The sequence below is a fragment of the Cryptomeria japonica genome, chromosome 2 (genome assembly GCF_030272615.1).
Source record: "Cryptomeria japonica chromosome 2, Sugi_1.0, whole genome shotgun sequence".
In the NCBI taxonomy this organism is placed as follows: Eukaryota; Viridiplantae; Streptophyta; class Pinopsida; order Cupressales; family Cupressaceae; genus Cryptomeria; species Cryptomeria japonica.
Window position 1 is genome coordinate 312,126,985 of NC_081406.1, and position 20,839 is coordinate 312,147,823.

Genomic DNA, 20,839 nt, shown 5'->3' on the forward strand with positions numbered 1-20,839 from the left:
ACCCAGGAATCCAATGCTTGTACCTTCTGAGCAACCCTTTCTACTCCACGAATTGATTCTTGGGAACCGGAAGAACCTATGGAGTTACTTCCTTCAGCAGCAGGTTTTATGATTTTATGAACAACTGCCATAAGTTGTCGGTTTTCCTCTTCTAGCTTATCTTTCATTGCTAGAAGTTCATCACATCGCTGTACCAGTGAAGCTACAGAAAACTGAGCATCATGTTTAATCACCTCATGCATTTGCTTACCCAATTCTATCCTTGTAACTTTGTAATCAGCAGCTGACATTTCTTCAAGTGGCTTATCTGCAATGGGCTCAACAATTTCAGCTACCTTCATCCTGTTGCTGTCAACAGTTACTCTGGAGATAGTTTTGGCCTTTTTAGCAACCTTGGATCTAGACTGTTTAAGTTGTTGATAATCAAATGCATCAGGTTAGATTTCTTGCTTATTCCTTTTTGGAGTAAAAGAACTAAGCCATGGAGGTAAAGCCATCAACTCTACTTCAGTAGCAGCTGTAGGCAAAGGAGAAGCAGTTTCTGTTTGAATAACCGTGGTCATCCTGGGAGGAATATTTGTTTGGATGGCGACTACAGTTTGCTCAGTAACCAATGGGCATGAAGATTGCCTCATAAATTCTTCAAAACCAGTAGTGGAGTTATCAATCTCTGACAGTTGGATCCATGCAGGAGTATCCTCAGGAACTTCCAGCACACTCTCTTGTTGATGATCAAGAGGTGGCTCGTATGCCAAAATAAGAATGGCATTCTGAGGAGATTCATCCACAAGCAAGTCAGGAGGACAAAGGGACGTCTCAATGGAAACTAGGGGAATGATCTCATGAGGCGAGTCCGATACTGGAGACTTAGGAGCATCATCAGATTGCTGCCCTTCTTCTGGATTGTCCAGATCAATTACCTGAACATGAAACCATGACTTTTCCTTCCCACGAACTGTCGTCTCCTCAGGAGAAAGCACTATTGCCCGACTAACTCGCAATTTGATCCTTGTGCTCGAAGATGATGCGCCTTCCTTGTTGTCAACCTGAATCTCAGACTTACGTCCAAGAGGCCCCGTAGAATCATCTTCTTTTCCAATCTTGATTTTTATGAGTCTAACAACTTTACTTTTCAACCAAGCATTGGTGTTAGCCAAGATAGGTTGAAATCTCTCAAGAATGGATATGCACTCCTTGTGTGACCATTGGATTAAAGGAAGTGGAGCTTCCTCAACCCTTCCGGAAATATATTTAGGATCAAGTACGTGCCCATCATCAATCATCCCTTGTGGAATATCCGCCAAGTTCAAATCAACAACTTGCTCAACAGTGAGCCTGCAGTAATCCATCTTCAGAACCTCGACCTCTGTACGAAGATCTACCTAGATATCCTCAATGCGATGCACGTGCACGAAGGATTTTTTGATCTTCTCCTTCATACCCTGGTAATCAAAATCAGCTTTGGACTTAAACCTTTTGAGCTTAATTTCCTGCATTTCGGTCTCCATGGCCTTGGCTTTAACGAATGTGACAAGAGAATACCGGCCAATTTTTAATGGGTTTGTTGTAGAGATCCCTATTCCACCTTATGTCTGGCAGATTGATGAGTGTGGACAACCATGATTTGTCTTCCCAACTCCATAAGAATGATCTTATCAGCTGGGTATCTAGGAAGCATGTATGGCTGCCCACTATAGCATCCAATTCTCATATAGGTGAAGGTCGGGAACTGTAGAAACAAGCATCCATACTCACTCACCCTTTCCCATGCCTCATCTGATACCCTTTTGTTCTTCAGAGTTCTGTCAAACTGACACATGAAGTAATCGAAGAATGCATCTTGGGCTCTTCTGAAATGCAATTTCCTGGGTCTCAAAGGCAACTGATCATAATATTCCCATACCGGTATAAGCAAGCGATCACCCTTGGTAGAAAGACCTGGAAAATGTCTAAGCGATGCTGCCAAGTACACCAAATATGAGTTCATGTAGAAAGTCATGGTGGAAGAGACTGCTGAAAGTTGTTCACACAAAGCATCGCTGATGACTTCTCCCCATGATATATGATGGGATTGCCTTATGAACATGATGAATTGGTACATCCAGGACTCAAAAACATTAGAATGTTTAAGGCCCATTATCTTGCTGAGGAGGGTTACGATGTCTCCTATTTTCCATTAGAAGTCACAGCGGTACAACTTTGCCCACCTTGAGAAGGTGGCTCGTGGCTCATGGATCCACCTGTTGATATGTCGTTTATAGTCTTTTTCCCTTTTCACATAATACTCAGTTGCACTCTCTTTGGAGATTTCCATGTAAACAGGTGCGGGAGGTATTCTGAAGACCTTCTCAATTGTGTCTGCATCAAGGCGGATTATTGCTTCGCCATCATCATTTTTAGTGATTCTTGTCTCCTTGTCAAAGTGATGGGCGCAAGCGAGAACAAATTCAGGTTCTAGGGCAGCCACCGAGAAAGAAGATGCGTGATGGATATGGCTGTCCAACAACCGCTGCATATTGCTATCTTGTGGATCCTCAACCCTCTTGACAAATTTTGTCATGTCTACATGCCCTATCTTTGTATCTATGATACAATCTAAAGGGAAGGAAACTTGGGAAGGCGCAACTTCGTTTTGGTACTTGTCATATTTGTACTTCATCTTTTTTGGAATTGGTGATGACGACAAATCTGACATTGATGGACAACCTGGAATATTGTGATGAAGACTTAAAAGCGTTAAGGCAACATCATATTCAACTGCAAATAACATTTTTCCTTCTTCAAATGGGAAAAACTTCGACTCTTGAACTTTACGACTTTGTGTGAGAGAGAGGGGAAATAAATGGAAATAAGGGAATCTTGACTTTGACCAATTTTGGATCTTGGGGAAATTTTCGCAAGTATACAAGTTGGAAAGGGCATACATGCAATCGGATTTTTAAAACCCGAATGCAAGTACACTTGTATATTTGCAAATGGAGAAATGGATGGAAAATGAGAATTAGACTTGCGGAAAATGACGAAAATGGAAAGTACGGATATGGGTGACATGAATGGATAAAAATGGGAAAATCCGGGAATGTCATTTACATGAAAATGGGAAAAACTTTTCAACATGTAATCGGGTTCTGAAAACCCGATTTTGAAAGGAAGGGTATTTCACATCTTTTCAACTTGGAATTTTAACCAAAAATGGTTAAATTCTTTAACGGTAAGGGAAGAACAAAGATTTCCAGCCAACTTGTAATTGGGATTTAAAATCCCGAATACAAGTAAAGAGGAAAAATGGGGAAGAACAATGCAATCCAAAAATTGCATATCAAGGGGGAAAAACTCTCTCACAAAACCGATTTTTTGGGCAAGAACAACATATTTACAAATTTACAACTAGAAAGGAAAACTAAAAAAACAAGAAAATAAGAAAATGAAACAAGAAAAGAAAAGAAATCATACCTTGTTTCAAACTGAAAATGCCTCTCCAAAAGATGCAACAATCTTGGAATGAAGAAGACAATCCAATAAATAAAGACAATCCGCAATGCCAAACCCTTGCCACGTTTTTATAAAAACGTCATAAATTGAAAAACGTGGTAGCAAGTCCAAGGGAAATGGCGTGGAAAGTGGCAAAAACTCTTTCTAACCTCAGCGCCTTAGCATACCAAGCCAAAACGATTTAGGAGATTGCTGACTCGTGGCATCCTTGAAGGAGAAAAACGTGGTTTTTGGTAAAAACGTGTTTGCATTTTTGACACCAAGAAACTAGCAATAAATCGAACTCCCAAAACCCTAGAATGACGTGAAAGATGTTTGCAAATGCACAAGAATAGGGAAGAATCCCAAACGCCTCTCCTTCCTAAAAATCTCCACAAAAATTTGCTTGAAATCTTCAACAAAAACGTTTCTCCTTGCTGGTCGGGTTTTTTGGGCAACATGACAAGTTTTAAAATTGCACTTTTTCATCAATGAGGCAAAAATCGGGTTTTTAAAATGCAATTACATGTTTAAAATCCTAAAAAATGCACTTTATAGACAAAATCGGGTTTTTGGGGCAAAATAGCAAGCTTTAAATGTCACTTTTCCCATTCCTAGGCAAAATCGGGTTTTGGAGAAAGATGTGCAAGTTTAAAATCACTTGTAAAGGGAAAATAAAATCCCTACAACAAGTTATAATTCACTTGCACACATGTAATAGGGGTTTAAAATCCCTATTACAAGCAAAAACCATTAAAGGGGGTTTTAGAAAAGAGTTACAAGTTTACTTGTAACTTAACCAAAAAATCCCTATTTTAACTGAAAAAACCAAAAACCATCAAGGGGGAAATAAAAAACAAATTACAAGTTTTTATTTTTCAATAAAGTGCACTTCTAATTAGCCAAAAATTTCCCTACAAGGACCAAAAAAATGGAAATCATTAAAACTTGCAGTTCAAAGAAAATTCTCCACCTGCAGTTAGGGAGAAAAAACCCGAAATTGAAGGAAAGACCCAACAAACGAATCCATAATGCGATGAAATTTGAAACGTAGTTCGAGGATGGATTGAGGATTAAACCAGTCCAAGGATTAGTCAAAATTATGCCTCGGGAAGCATGCCATAGAGTAAAATTTTCATTTTTTCACAAATTTTTTTATGTAATGGTCCTTCATTTTTGAAAACAAAAATGAGGACAACGACTTCACATCACAATATTTGCAAAACACTTGCCTTTTCATGTGCCTGGGCTATAACATGCTTCAAGGTATTTCCTTTGTGGGCATTTTCAATTCGACCATCTGCACAATCTTCAAGAGCCTGTTAGTCTAGAAAGGCTCTAAGCAAACCCTTATAGACTGATCATTAATCCATGTCAAGATGACAAGTTTGGAGGCACAATTGTGGTCTTAAACTAACCAGCAGATTAGCAGAAGCAACTTGATCAAATGACAGTAAGAGTCTCTACACAATCACTACTTAAAGTTAAAATTCAAACATCTTCCTAGGACCAATGTACATCACATGATTTGTGACTGTTACAAGATTGCTGTATATTTGACATAAGTTTTCTGAATTTCAGGAGCAAAAAATCGCGCATAAAAAGGATGAATATTTTACTCCAGAGATCAAAATTCTTGCAGAAACGAAGATTACTAAAACCAACAATGACATCAATTAAAAGGAAAAACTTATAGTGGGCAGTAGCTGCTTGGTAGGATTGGATGGCATTTCCATGTTTGAAATGGAAGAAATCATCTCTGTTGCTTATCTGAAAGTGGGGAATTTTTGTCAATACAAATAAGGAGTGATGCTTACGTATTGGAGATTTTTTCTTTTACCAATACCAAGGCTATATAGTGCATATAACCCTAAATCATTGCAGTGTGAGTAAAGCAGCCAACAATATGTAACCTTGGGAAGTTGTTCCCGCATATTGATAAAGAATCACAACACATTTTTATGACCACTACTTCAGACATGATAAATCACTAAAGACAAACTTTGTGTTAGGCACCCTGCATCTTTTCTCAACCAACTTGTTACCTCTGGAGAGGTTCAGTGAGGTAAAAAAAGTTGTGGAATGCATGCAACCGTCATATGTGCTATTTTTAGCATTAAATCATTTGATTGAAGACATGGTGTTATATGGAAAGTTATGCATGAATGTTGAAAGAACTCAACATCCATTTGGAGCTTGTATTTTTTATTGCCTGTATTAAGTATTTGATAACCTATTTTGAAATGCTGTCCAGTTGACTCATAAAATTCCTAAATTTGTTCTCCAAATGTAATTTGCATGATATCAACCAGGAAAAGTTTCACTTGGAATGACTAAAAATTTCTTGTCAACATTTGGCCATTTAAATCTGCTTTTCCATTCTCATTGTAAAACTGAAGTTGCAACCCTCTTTTCTATTTGAGAAGTTAAAATTTAAAGCTTCTTAGAAGTGTTTTGCATTGCTCTATTTATTCTCTTTCGAAAATTGGTTTGTTACTGTTAATGAGTAAATTTTCTGCTTCATATCATATAATTTTCTCTCTTTGCTGCTTTATGAATAAATATTATTTTCAATTTTCTGCAATCTAGGATGTACTTAATTGATGCTTTTCTAACTTTGGTCTTCTCTCTCACAACTACCAATACAACTGACTGCATGGGCATATCTAGGCATTTATTAGGTAACCGGAGTTATAATTTTATTGCATTCACATGCATTGTGCATACAGTGCAATCATTTTGATTGTATTAGGGTGATGTACTGTAAAGTGAAACTTGTGTGAAAATTCTTGTGAGGGCATGCCATTAACTATGATACCTGTCTGCTTACAGGGCATTTATGGTGGCACAAGCCCTGGGAGATGTGGTTACTGGGGAGGTTCTTGAACCAGAGATGATTGTAAATCCACCACCTTCTGTCGGAGGCCTCTTAGACTCTTTAACAGGAAGCATGGGAATAACAGGCATTGCAGCTAGGGCCAAGCCTGTAGCAGCCCCTCTTCCAGTGACTGCAACTGTTAGTTCGGCTGCCACAGGCACCATAGCATCAGACCTTTCTGGTAGCAAAGGTAGCTCAAGATCTGTTGATAAAGATGGATTGAGGAACTTCATCAGTAGTTCAATACCCTTTGGTCAGTATTTTCTCCTTTGCCATAAAGTTCTCTTTCTAGTATTGCCTTTGATCCTTGCACATTGATTTACTAACATATGAAGTTTGATCTCATTGAGATGATGCTAAATTGCATGTTGTACAGGCACTCCTTTGGATCTTGGTGTCACTAATCTTTCTACTATGAGAGCAAATGGATTTTCATCATTGGATTTACCTCCTACAGATCTGAAACAGCCGGCATGGAAGCCATACCTCTTTAGAGGAAAGCAAAGAATACTGTTTATGATTCATGAATTAGTATCTGCAGCAATGTATGATAGGGATGATGTTCCAGATGTTATATCCATTTCTGGTCAAATAAACTGTCGTGCAGATTTAGAAGGCCTGCCAGACGTTTCTCTCCCCTTAACAGGCATGAATGCTGCTCATGTTGAGGCAGTGTCTTTTCATCCATGTGCCCAAGTTTCTGAGCAGGGTGTAGACAAACAAGCTCTAATATTTTCACCACCACTTGGAAACTTTGTTTTAGTGCGTTACCAGGCCTCTCTTTCAAATTTAAGTCCTCCCATCAAAGGATTTTATCAGCTTTCAATGGTTTCAGAAGATGAAGGTGCATTTTTATTCAAGTTGAAGTTAATGGAAGGCTACAAGGCACCTATCGTCATGGAGTATTGTTCGGTAACTATGCCTTTCCCAAGGCGGAAAATTGTTTTAATTGATGGAAATCCATCAGTAGGAACAGTGTCAACAACAGAACATTCAGTTGAATGGAAGATCATTGTCAGTGGACGAAGTGGGACTGCAAAAAGCATAGAAGCAACTTTTCCAGGGACAATTAAGTTTGCACCAAAGACTACTAATCGATATTCATACAGATCAAAATTAACAGAAGAATCTGTGTTCGAAGAGGAGAGTGATTCTGAGGGTGATGGTTCAAATGGATTGAACAATATAGAAGAGTTCTTGGAAGAAAAAATGAATAAGGACCTCAATGCAGTTGAATTAGAGGAGCCTTTTACTTGGGAAGCTTACAACTTTGCAAAAGTAAGTTTAGCAACCGTTAATTCCTCCTTTTTACACTTTTCATTGGAAGAGAACATATAGTTAGTTTTCTTACGTCACTGCTGGGATTCAATCTCAAAAATTAATTCCTTAATCTGCTGGGCTTTCTGTTTCTGTGGTTTGAAATTGGTGCTTGTTATAAAGTGAATGCTGTGCAAGTTAATTCCTCCTTTTTACACTTTTCATTGGAAGAGAACATATAGTTAGTTTTCTTACGTCACTGCTGGGATTCAATCTCAAAAATTAATTCCTTAATCTGCTGGGCTTTCTGTTTCTGTGGTTTGAAATTGGTGCTTGTTATAAAGTGAATGCTGTGCAAGTTAATACGTTCATTGCAATCAAACATCTTCTGAAGGATATAACTAATAGGGTAATGTCTAGCTTCAGATTGGAGTTACATGAGAATATAATGATTCTCTTGGCTTCAAATAAGAAACCTACTTCCTATGCGTTCTAGTTATTAAAAGTTAAAACTATCTGAACATAGCATGAGTGCTCGTTTGCATTTGATGCCACTACATGTTCTTATAGTTTTGTTGAGCATGGCCTGAAATTTCGTTTTGTTATGATTATCACTACATAAATCCAGAATTTGGCAATATGGTAGATTTTTTGCACTAATACATATAGTTGTAAGACCTGGTGAGGCAAATTGACCAGAAATTACCTTTCAACAATACCTTGGCTACATTTATTTGTACCCTAGGAAAAATGTGCTGGTGTATACAACATTTGTAAACAAATGTTGTATACAGTTAATACGGTGAATAATATTGCAAACAATTTTAAGGACGAGGTTCTCATGTTAGATCAGTTTGATCGTATATTTTGTTTTATGGCACTTAAGCAGGCAATGAAAATATTCAGGGAAGATTATTTTGTTTGAAACTTACTATGTTAGATATCAATAGGATCAGCAGAAAGGGCTTGGGTATGTGATTCATGGCACAAGCAAAAACCTGATTTAATAAGAAGGTTCTCAAGGAAATCAGATTTTAATGTATGTTTTCTACAGAAATACTCATCTGTTGCATTATAGTCAGAAAGCTTCATTGCAGGCAGCCTCAGTTCAAGGAACAAATGGATTTTAACTTCTGGTGGCAGCGGGAGCTAAAATTTTTGTCTAGAGCAAAGAGCAACAGAAAATGAATTTGCTGTTGCAATCCTTAAAGGTATTTGAAATCCAGAAGGCATGCCGCCATAAAAAGATATAGAGCAAGAAATCCACCTACTATTGGACACCCCTTCCTAAACAGTAGATTGTGTCAGTTTTTCTCTGGGTCTCATGGATGGCAAATTTTTTTCTGCTTTCAGGGATGGCTATTAAAATAATATATAAAAATTAACCTTTCAATTTTAAAATACAATAAGTAAAAAATACCTAAAAATAACTTAAACTAAAACAAACTGAACCTTCAAAAAGTAAGTACTCTATGGTAAGTAGAATGCATGGAATATGCAATAACATTCCACTGGTTCCATAATCTTTCTGATAGACTGATAATCGTAATATGAAACATGATTTTAAATTATATTTCAATGTATCAACCTATAATTTCAAACCTAAAGTAAAATGCAGGCAATCTAATTGTTAACAATATTGAATCCCTAAAGTAAAACTGTGTCGAAAACTCTAAGGATGGTCTGGGCCCTAAAGAAATCTCTTGAATTTGGCAATTGTGGAAAACACTGGAAAGGGACACATTTGCTAGGGGAGAGCCTGTTAACTGCTCAAAAGTGACAAGCTCATCCAATGCCAAATCTGTTGATTCCTGAAGAAATACACTATTACCAAGGGCAAACTTCTCATCTGTGAAAAATCGGCACATTCCTCTATTGTCATACTTGTCGCATACAACAAAGTTTAGATTAACAAAACAAACTGGAAAATGAAATGTTCCTACTTCTACTGTTGCAAGGAAAAGATTGTTGGTTCCTTTTGTGACCATTTGTAATATGAGTTGGTGTTAGTAAAGCTCCTTGATCACTTGTATGTGCATCTAGAGTTGAGTTCAGTAGTAGCAAGAAACATAGAGAACAAAGTGAAGAACAAGCATTATATATTGTTGTTGAAGTCTGATAGCAGCCACGATGACATCACCTTTGTGTAACCTTGCATTTTAGTGATAAGTGGAAGGATGCACAACTTCAATTGCTGGATTTTTTGCCTACACAGGGTTTATCTTGGAAAGAGTAATTCTTGTGTGTCTGCTGTATTAGTTCTCTTTTCCATGTTTTCACAATCAATTCTTCATTTTGCTAAGATTTGCAATTGGACAACTTTGTGCTTATTAAGCAAAGCACATAATATCTGCACATAGGTAAAGGAGTCAAGTTCTAAGATTCTGTATATTCCATGTTATTGAATTAGACTTTGGTATGACCAAGCTAGTTACACATCAATGTGTAGAGACTACTTTTATTTGGTTGGTATTCTTTAATTTTGTCATTTGTTTGATCAAGAACTTAGGGTGATTTCTGCACGTATGACTTTTTCAATTAGTGGGAAATGCTAACCCAGTTTTTTGTGTGAATTTTTCACATTGCAGGTGTCGTTTAAGCTTCTTGGGGGTACCATGTCAGGAATGTCTGTTGATCCAAAAGCAGTATGATTATCTTCTTTGCTAATCTAGTTCTATTTAGATGTGCTTTTACCATGTTTCTTTTTTTTAACTCATCTTCTTTGCCTCAATTATTTAATAGCCGAGTTGAAAATATATCACTTTTAGACATTATTTTTTTTATTTGATCGGTAAGGGGCCGAAGCCGTAAACGCTTTTGACTGGAGCTATGAACCAGTGAGGCCACATTTTTGAGGGACCTCATCCTCAGAGCTGTTTGGCATTAACACCCTTATATCTCCTTTTGCCGTCCTCCACTCCTTATCTCTCCTCGTTCCTTATCTCTCCATTCAGCTCCTTATCTCTCCTTTCTGCTCCAACCTGCAACCACAGGGCTTGACCGAGCGGGATTCGAACCTGAATCACAACATTAATGCTGCTTGCAACTTAACTGTTGCACTGCAGGGTCAATCCCACTTTTAGACATTATTATATGTATTGGTCTTATTATTTAATAAACAGATTCATACAGCTTCATATATAATGTTGATATGCTTTTGTAGCACTTTGACAATATAAAATCTATTTAGTTTGTCGTAGAAGACTCTCAAGTGTATGTGAAACATTGGTCATCCACAGAATGTGTTACATTTCCCAAAGAAATTGAAACACTTTACGTACATTTTATGATATACATAATGGTAGTGTTGAATTTGAATACTTGTAAATGCAATTAAGCAATAGTTTTTGCAGTTCAATTGAACTAACATATCAGTGTTAGAGTGTCAGGTAATGGTGTTTTAGGAGAGGGATGGCTATGTGTTTCCGCAGGATGATATTTTTTTCCTGGATTTAGGAAGATGGGATGACAAATATATTATGTATTTTTAAAATTTTAAAAATATGGAATTTCAATGGTTGTTATATTTTTAAAACTCAACATTATTATAGAGCTACAAGCCTAAGAGTATGGAAATTGAAACATTTGAACCAATAACTCATGAAGTGAACTGTGAAATAAACAAAGTTTGAACATTCAAATGAAATTAGAAACTGAAAAATCTGCTATATAATTATTAACTGATAACTGGTTTGAGAGTATATATGTCAAAATGTAGGGTCAACCATGGTGATAGACCAGAGTAATCAGTACACAGCATAGTTACTAGACTCGGACTCACGTTGGAGTTTGCAAGCTGATTTTGGACTCGGAGTCAGTTCCTAGACTTGGCAAATTGAAAAATCCAAGAAATACACACACACACAAATTCATACCCGTACTCATGGGGGCTTAGCTCAAACCCATACCCATTCCTGTACTAGGATTGGCAACTTAGAAAAATGCAATCATTCGCATTTGAATCACACTCTTATATCCTTGCCCTTATTCACCAAAACATTGATTTTATCTTTCCCGTCAATTAAGAAGGTGCTTATTTGGGATGCAAATTCCAACATTTATCTTCTTCATGCCCACAATGTAAATTGTTCTCACCTTTTCTTTTTGTCCTTACCATGGAAGTGAAACTCTTCTTGCCTTTGCCCCTTTGGATTCTTCTTTGCCACAAACTTGTCATTCTTGTCTTTCCAGGTAGTTTTCAGGTTTGCAACTTTGAATTGATGCATTCCGAAGAATCAAGATGTTCCATTCCATCCCTATGTTGGACCAATATCATTGGCATCCCCTTGATAACCCATTTGATGACAAATTCATATGTTAGGTCTCTCAAATACACCCCAATGAGCTAGTGACACCAAGACCTTGTTGGTCTTACGTAAGACCTGGATTTTTGGATCAGACATGGAACAATTTTCTTGCCCTACCAAGGATGGCTAGGGGATATTTTATAGCTGTCTGCACATTGTGGAAGTGGGAGTATTGGAAACCCTTGCTCCCCTAGGACATGGGACATATACCCATGACACATAGGGGTGACATGAATATACCTATTTGGTTATTTCTAAATTCTTACATGTTTACCTGTTAATTTATATTCAGTCAAGCAATTAAATATTTCATAACAGGTTTATAACCTCTCAAAATCTTCTGCCATTGTTAAGAGAAATTAGAGGTTGAGATAAAGAATCTTCCCCATTATAAAAGTTACAAAAAAAGTGAAAGTTGATTTTTACTTAACTAGCTGATAAATGCCAGTTTCTTATAATGCTACATCAATAAGTAGAAGTGGGTGTCTGTATGTGTTTATAATTATTCGTTATGCAAGGGATGGAGCATTAATTTGGACAAAGATTTACATAAAATGATCAAATGTTGGGGCTTCCTATCTGTAGGGTACTTGTTATGTTATAATCTAAATGTGTGATACTATTTTTACCAGCCTAGTTTAGCTTTACTGTCTTCCATTTGCGGTGAAATTCCTGTAGTGGATTGATGAATTTCCAAGTCCTCTTGATTTTAAAAGTTACGTGCATAGATTTCCATGTTATAACAGATAAAATCTACTTTTTACCTGATGTAGACAGCTCTCTACTTCATTTAGATTTTACCAAAATTGCAGTGTATGCTTATCCATTTTTAACGGTGGCCAGCTCTGTTTAAGCACCCATCTTAATTTGCTCTAATTCTTTGACATCTCTTGTCTTCCAAATCTTCTTCAATCTAGATTGGGATTAAAGAGTAGTGTATTTTCATGACTTGTCCAAAAACATCTGCTTTCAAACTCTGAACAGTATTGTTATGCCCCTTTTTAATTTTTTCCTTAAATAAATAACCCTAACTCACAATAACGATTGCATAGTTAATGATAATTATATATATCCTTAAAAGCATAATTTTAATATATAATTCGGATTCAAAGCTTAACATGTATCTCTGAAAATCTAAAACTTATCCTTTAGCCTCTTCTGTAATTCTTCTTTCAAATTTGCAGCTGTCTCCCTTTGCATAAATGTCAAAGAAATGTTTCTTATCTCTTTCCAAATTAGGGGTTTCCATCCACTAACTTGACAAGAGAAATTAAGGATTTCCATCCTTCAATTTCAGTCCTAGAGTGTTTCATCCTCAAACTGTAAGAATACTGTTTCATACTCCACAAAGAGTGATAAATAAATATATAAATGTTTTTTTCCAATCACATCCTTCTCGTTTGCTTGGTCTTCTTTAAATATCCTTTTCCCTCAAGAGTTGCAACTATTTGTGTCTCATATTATTTATAATTGCCCTTCATTATATTACTTAATTCTTCCTCAAAGAAATTGTAAGAGAGGCATTGGGGTTAATCTCATTTTAATTTCAAGGTGGGAATATTACAAGTGTTCAAATGAGGATTTATTTTGCCACCTCAGCTTGAGTTCCGAATGGACAATCCTTCAAGAACTCTCCAGATAATACCAGATTATATTGAAAACTTTTTGTTCTAATATAAAATCCAACACTCAACCTTATTTTACAAATTGTAAACTTTTCCAAATAATTTTTTAGCTTCAAGTATATTGGTTTGCTTCAATATTTCATACATGCTTGTCTCTTGAAAAACATGAGCTCAACATATTTCTCAGTATAGATTTAGTAGCCTCAATGATCGATGACTGATAGTGTAGGGTTCACATATCTTCTGATATAGAGCCAATACATCTGGTCCACTTTCTATGATGCCTTGATAACGTTTGCTCAACATATATTTGATGGATGGCTTGATAGATGCTGCTTCTACCTGGCAATAAATTGGGTTTTAATATGCTGATACGGAAGAGTCACTGTATTTATTCAATCTAGATTCTGCTTTATTTGTTTGTGACCTAAGGCTTTAGTGATCTGTACAATCAGGTACTACATGAAGAAGATTATATCTTGTAGTGTCCAGTCATTATAGACTGCTCTTGTGCTTCATGAGTGAAGGTTCCTTTGTCAAAGCCAAGCTATCTGTTTTGCTATTTGAAATTACTAGTTTGTGAGATGAGGTCTATTAGCGTCTAGGATTTTTTTTCTTAGTTTGGTGCATGATTCGAGTCTAGATCAAAATAATTTTATTTGTTTACTATTCTTAATTAAATGGATTATCTTGAACAACTTCTACCTGGATTTTATGCAGGTTACAATATATCCTGTTGCAAAAGTACCGTGTGAGTTTTCAGCACAGGTATGGGTTATGAACTAAAAGAAAATGCTTAAGTACAAAACTATGTTCATTTATTCTTTTAAGGTTTTAAATTGGTTTTGGTGATTGTGACAAAAATTCATGTTTGCATGGTGTCCTTAATCATAGGATCGATCTCTTTGTGGTGATTCTAAATCCATTGGTTGGTAGCTTATTATTAACAGTTTACAAATCAACAGGTTTTGGCAGGAGAATATATTCTATGGAATTCGTTAGGAAGGTATCCACATGCAGCATCTCCTAAGGTGTGACCATTGGTTTGTTTTAATATGCCAATATACCAATTTTGTGTCCAGTTGCTCTATTTGTGTCATTGTTCCAAGAAATTGTTTTCAAACTTACCTGTTTGCCATGGGATGTATATAAAATAGGACAGAAGCAATATTTTTCTCGGGAATACCTTGGAAGCATATTTTAAATTTCTTGAGATGTTATCAGTGGCCCAAAAAATGCAGAAAAATTCAAAATTCAAAAAAAGAGAGTAATAGCTGATGTTTTTTTACATTTGAAGTCATCCTAATTGCCTAGAGAATGAGAGTGAAAGTAAACAACAATGTACACCATGAATACTGTAATATGGATTTTCCTCATTAATTTTGAAATCACTGATTACACAGTATACTAATAGTGCATTACTACATAATTTGACTTCACAGTTCAAACTTTCAAAATCGATGCACGCTATAAATTACAAATATCAAGCTACAAAGTAACATAAAGTGGGCAGAACGAGTGAGGCTCGCTGTTATATAGTGTAGTCAACTATGGGGCTGCAATTCCTGATGTTTTTCAATGGATTACACATAATGAAGTAATGCTAGATCATTAAGTATTTTTATCTGAACAAGGTAAATTGATTGGATTTTCCTATCGTAGGTGGATGTGATCATATGCAACATAAACTAGATTGCTTACAATTACTTAGTTCAGTCATGCATTGAGTTATACTACTATTTACAACTAATTTACTAAATAATACAATACAAGGGTTATTATCCTCCCAATTTGATGTAAATCCAGCACAAAGGTATCTGTTGATGTTTATTCAATCTTTATGCTATCATTCAATGTTGTAAATCGGTAGATAAGAGAAATAGCAAGGTACCATGCTTCTCATAAAGACCAAACACCTCATCGCCATGTCCTAAACCATAGCTTACAATAGAGATGTGGTTTCTACAGTGCTCAGAACATTCTATATTACCACCATCATAACACCTTTTCCAAGAAATGTGCAGGGGTTTTGACATAGCTCACACATTCTTACTTCCACCGGGTACTGACTTGCATTGCAACATAAACTTGCACAACCACTTGCATAGCAGAAACCACTTGTTCAGCAACTGCAGCTTGTACAACAATTGCTTGTGTAGCAATAACAATGTGCAAGCTGCTATTGCAAGCCGTTGTTGCTGCCCAAGCTATTGCTGTGCAAATGCCTCAGCCATCATAAAGATATAAAAAACATCTGGCGTTAGAGAATGCTAGGTCATCTTGTTGCAGGAAAAATCAGAGTTGAATAAAATTGAAATGAGCAAAAAAATCACAGTTTAAAACCTTTATAGGGAAAATGTTGGGAAAATTTTGGGCATCAGAAAATTTCAGTCAAATAGCAGTCAACAATTTTTTCACAAAAATATTGGTCTGCAGTCTGAGATCCAATATTTTCCTAGATATCGTGATATTTGCTTCAATGATAACAGCATATAGTTTGACAGCTCAGATGGCTCCTTTATAAAGCGTAATGGTTATTATGCCCGAAAGTGCTTCCAAGTTGAATTTTGTCACTGGCATAAGTCGTTTTGGATTTCTATTTATGCCGCCTTCATCGAGGTGCTAGTTTTTCTACTTTGAGCGGCTTCCAAATAAAATTTACAATGCAAGGATGGGAGTGATCATCATTAAAGCAGCAACTTAGGTGGCTTCACTATCGGCCTACCAATCCCGAAGCAACTTTGGATGAATCACTGATGTGTTAGGAATAAATGAGAGCTTGGATTTTTGTCTTTGAACCTGTTTTTGCAAGTCAGTTGTATTCTCGGTTTATCCGAATCCCCAAGTCGAAATCGGGTTTATGTTTTTTTTTTTAAGAAATAATAAAATAATGATTGGTATCAGTGCATTTTCAAGAGAGCAACGAGAGTTTATGATTTGTAAATGTGAAAGATTCTACTACTTTGACACATGAATTATAAGTTTTCTATATTTAGTTGTAAACAATATGAAGTTATGGGACTAGCGGGTAGTTGCAAAGATAAGTTTGAGTGTGAGAAATTAGTTCGCGTCAAAGGTTATTTGGAATGTTGTAACTCAGTAGATCGTATGGCTTTTTTCATTGTCTTAGTCGTACAGTCCCCCCCCCCCAAAATCTCTTGTATGGATTATACACTTTTTTTCAAGTAATTTTTTATGGTTTGTCACTGCACCCTATGACACGTAAACTAGCCTCTTCGGGGTTTTTACTTATCAAATTTATCGGTTGCTTTTCATGACTCAGAAAAACTGCATGAAAACCAAATATTATGCTAGCATCATGAGTATTTAATGAAATAAAGGCAAGAAAAATATAACTCAGCATTAAAAATTAATGTTTATAAGAAGAAAAATTCTCTGGCTTCTAATGCATCTTTCTTAGCAAACAAATATCCATAAGACATTTTAGTTTCATGCATGATTTATGGCCCCATTTGAGGGAGTTTAATATCCATTCACCCATCCAATTTCGACATCCAATAATAACCTAGAGCCCCGCATGTCCTATTCTTCCATCCTATTCATCTCCACCACCACCCAATATACCATTAATGCTGGTTTTGACCCTACAACTGCCCCAAATGATTTGTCCTTGTGGGCAAAAAATCATTTTTAGAATTAATAGTGGATTTCGAAGGATTCATGGCCAACCATACTGCCATTAATGTAGTTGTTCAAGCTCAATACATCAACGGTCCTCACTCTTGTTCTACATTGTTCATCTCATGGATTTCACATGATCTCAGTTTGCAAACAAATATCCATAAGACATTTTAGCTTCATGTGTGATTTATGGCCCCATTCTAGGTTAATATTGGAGCTTGAAATTGGATGCAAGAACCTAACCTTTTATATTAGAAAATATCAAAGTGAGGTTCTTTTATATTAGAAAATATCAAAGTGAGCTTTTACATGCATATGTGGTACAATTTGTATGAACTAAAATATAAATATGATGAACATTTTTCTTTGGAAGGACACACATGTAGGACTTTTGGATGAAGAAAAGTGTAATTTAAGATCTTTTTGAAGATTAGGTTCAATATCATGGAGGAGTAAAAGCAAATTTTCGTTGCTAATTATTTCATAGAAGCATAATATTATGTCATAGGTTGAGTTGTTAGTGAAGTGATATGCTTATGTTGCATTTTTATAAGAATGGCTGTACCTAGGACGTCCTATTGTTTAGTTCATTGATAATCAAGGAGTGTTGTTGATAATCCAAATTTTCATGAGTATGCTAAACATATTGAGGTTCAATGTCATTACATCCATGAGCATGTGCAACAATAGAATATTTATATATAGCATTGTTACACTTAAGAGCACCATGTATATATTTCACCAGGTCTCATTCCAAAGCTTTTTGACTTGTTTGTAATGGGAAGCATTGTATATATGTTTATAACAACACACTATATTATCAAAGGGTATTTTTGTTGGGTATGCCTAGTTAGTTATTCCTTTAAATAACTTTCACTTGTATATATTGCATTCTCCCACCATTATCAAATTGCTCTAAATTTGCTATAATCGGTATCACTAATGTTTATGCTCCTAATGACAAGGGGCTTTTCCATGTGATGGTGTGCTATGTAGTAGAAAATTTGGCATTAATCATCTTAGAGATAATGATTCCTCATTTCCTTGGTTTACCTAGTCTAATTGTAGTGGAAATAGAGAAAAGTTTTAAATTTCCTTTTTTACCATGCCATGCTCTGAACAAGACTTTTTTTGCTTTTGATATTGTTTTTGCTAGACATGTGCATGTTGCCTTTGATGCCATTCTTTTTAATCATCTATACATTTAATTCAAGGTTTTCGGGTAATCCAATAAAGCCAAATTACCTATCAGCTACGTTTTTCTCAATGCTATGCATTTGCAACATTTTCATGTTGTTGAAGCCACATTAAAAATGAAATTCGACTCCTAGGTTTTATGGGCTCTTATGATGGATTGTCAAGTGGGAAATAACTAAATTTTGCACCACTTATTTAAATTTATGGAAAATAGCTAGGAAGAGTAGGAAAAAGAATTAGTGATGCTCTTTCTACATAATTCATCTTGTCACTTCTCTAATTGAGCATGGCCCTTTTGGTAAAGATCTTCAAGATTGGGTTACTTCTTGCAAGGCAATTTTGAAACTACTAATCTAATGGGTGTTAGAGAGACTCAATCAAGAGCTATATTGCATTGCCTTTGTATAGGGGATGTTATTAGAAAGGAGTTTTCTCATGCATTGAAATTCCAAATAGACTTGAAGAAGGTAGGAAAGCCATTCAAACTATTTTTGACTATTTTAGATCTCTTAGATTATTCAAGCATTTGTTGATCACAACAAAGATGTATTCATTACACAAACTATGACCTCTTATTGTGAAAATGAGAGCTTATAATTGACCTACTCACATATCTTGTAGGGTTTTTTTTTGATCTTTGTAGATTGCGTACTTAGATTATTCAAACTTTTGTTGATCACAACAAAGGTGTATTCATCACACAAAACACGACCTCATAGTATGAAAATGAGAGGTTGTAATTGACCTACTTACACATCTTATAGGAAATATTTTTATTCTCTGGGTTGAACTTTAATAGGACTTTTTGCTGACGAACTATAATAGCTCCTACTTTAGATGCATTTCCTTTTGAGTTTAATATGAGTCTCTAATCCATTGCAAGATGATATATGTATGAAACTTAATTGAAAGCTCTAGATTTTTTTTTTTTGGGAGGTTTTATCAATAACTACTATCAAGTGCATTACCAAGGTTTGTTCACGAATGCCTCAACAACACGATGCATATTATCCTTATCAATGCCATATAAGATTATAGCTAAAGCTCTTGGTTTAGGAATCAATAATATTTTCCCTTTTATTATTTAGTTTGAGCAATTGGTTTATTTGAGGGAGATACTATTGCCATATAAGATTATAGCTAAAGCTCTTGGTTTAGGAATCAATAATATTTTCCCTTTTATTATTTAGTTTGAGCAATTGGTTTATTTAAGGGAGATACTTTTAATAGTTGTGGGAAGTTATGAACTAAGTTGAAACTCTAGGTTACTCGTGTTGTTTAATAACATTGTTTTTAGGAATCTTATAATGACACTTTAATATGCAAACTTTTTTTAGTGATGAATATTCTTGTCTCAATATTACTAGTGTGAAATTTAAAGATTTGGTTGTTTTAGATCATATGTTAGGGTTGCCCTCTAGTCCCTTCTTTATTTGTGCTTGTGGCAAAAGCCTTTTGGAACGATATTTCCCATAAGGCTTCTTATTGGCTTCTCAAAAGAATATCCCTCCACCTCCACTTTGACAAGTATTAATATTAATGGGCATATTATAGAAGATTATTTTCTCTCTTTTGGAGGACATATTGTATAGTTGAAATTAATGTTCATTTACCTTTTGTCTAGCTTCTAGATCCAAGATATAATGATAGAGAACTTGGTGTTATAAACAAGTGCTCTACCCTTTTCCTATTTGAGTTCCATTGTATGAGTGACCCTAGGTAGAAGTTGGGGTGATTTTTGACATTTTGGTTACCCTCATTGCATTTAGGGCCCTTTATTCCATTGTTTGGTCTTATATTGTTTAGATGGTCTTGGAAAATATATTTTAATAAATTTATAAACTTATACTTGCTCAAAAAGTTTCAAAGCTTTAAGGTGCTTGTAGCTTTTTGTTTTTTACTATTCTTTTCAAGCACTTTCTATTGCTCCTTACACCAAAATAGAGTGGTTACTCAAAGTTTAAATCCTACAGGGGGTAGGGTATGCACACTTTCTATTGTTTGGTCACAAGTTCAAATCTTGCGAGGATTAGGATATCTACCCTTCGTATTTGAAGCACAATTAGGTGCCTCCTACATATTGGGAGTACGTGGAGTCCCATATATCGCAAGCTATATGTAGACCCAAAAGCAGACCGCTTGATATCGTGGACTATAAACCACAATTAATTAATTGATTGATTTTTGGATCAATCCTAATTTCTTTTAAGGCTGTCTTGCAACTTTGCCTTCATAATGGCCTTGGTGGTATGGTTATAAGAGATATCAATTTTTTTGAGGCATAACATTTTGTGCTAAAGATATTTGTAATCATTCATGGTGATAATCCTTGGAAGATCTTAGATATTACATGTTTAAGGGTTGTGCTTTTTAAAAATTTGTTGACAAGGACTCAATTTTTAGAGTCGTTTGAACAATCTTGCTCCAACAAAGATTTTTGGTTTTTTCATTAGTTATAGCAT

General features: G+C 35.6%; 1 protein-coding gene across 4 annotated transcripts in view; it reads left to right on the forward strand.

The window, feature by feature from the left end:
* The window catches only part of LOC131075347 (AP-5 complex subunit mu), a 132,749-nt gene that overhangs the window by 76,762 nt on the left and 35,148 nt on the right, over positions 1 to 20,839 (forward strand). The window contains exons 4-9 of one of the 4 annotated variants that reach the window (XM_058012164.2): positions 6,304 to 6,602; positions 6,726 to 7,627; positions 10,195 to 10,251; positions 14,259 to 14,306; positions 14,504 to 14,569; positions 17,554 to 17,628. In XM_058012164.2, coding sequence (XP_057868147.2) covers positions 6,304 to 6,602; positions 6,726 to 7,627; positions 10,195 to 10,251; positions 14,259 to 14,306; positions 14,504 to 14,569; positions 17,554 to 17,607 — 1,426 coding nt within the window. In that variant the 3' untranslated portion in view covers positions 17,608 to 17,628. Of the gene's footprint in view, positions 1 to 6,303; positions 6,603 to 6,725; positions 7,628 to 10,194; positions 10,252 to 14,258; positions 14,307 to 14,503; positions 14,570 to 14,695; positions 14,944 to 14,980; positions 15,150 to 17,553; positions 17,629 to 20,839 lie in introns of those variants that run through there. The other 3 variants (XM_058012163.2, XM_058012162.2, XM_059216631.1) reach the window with 3 other exon arrangements.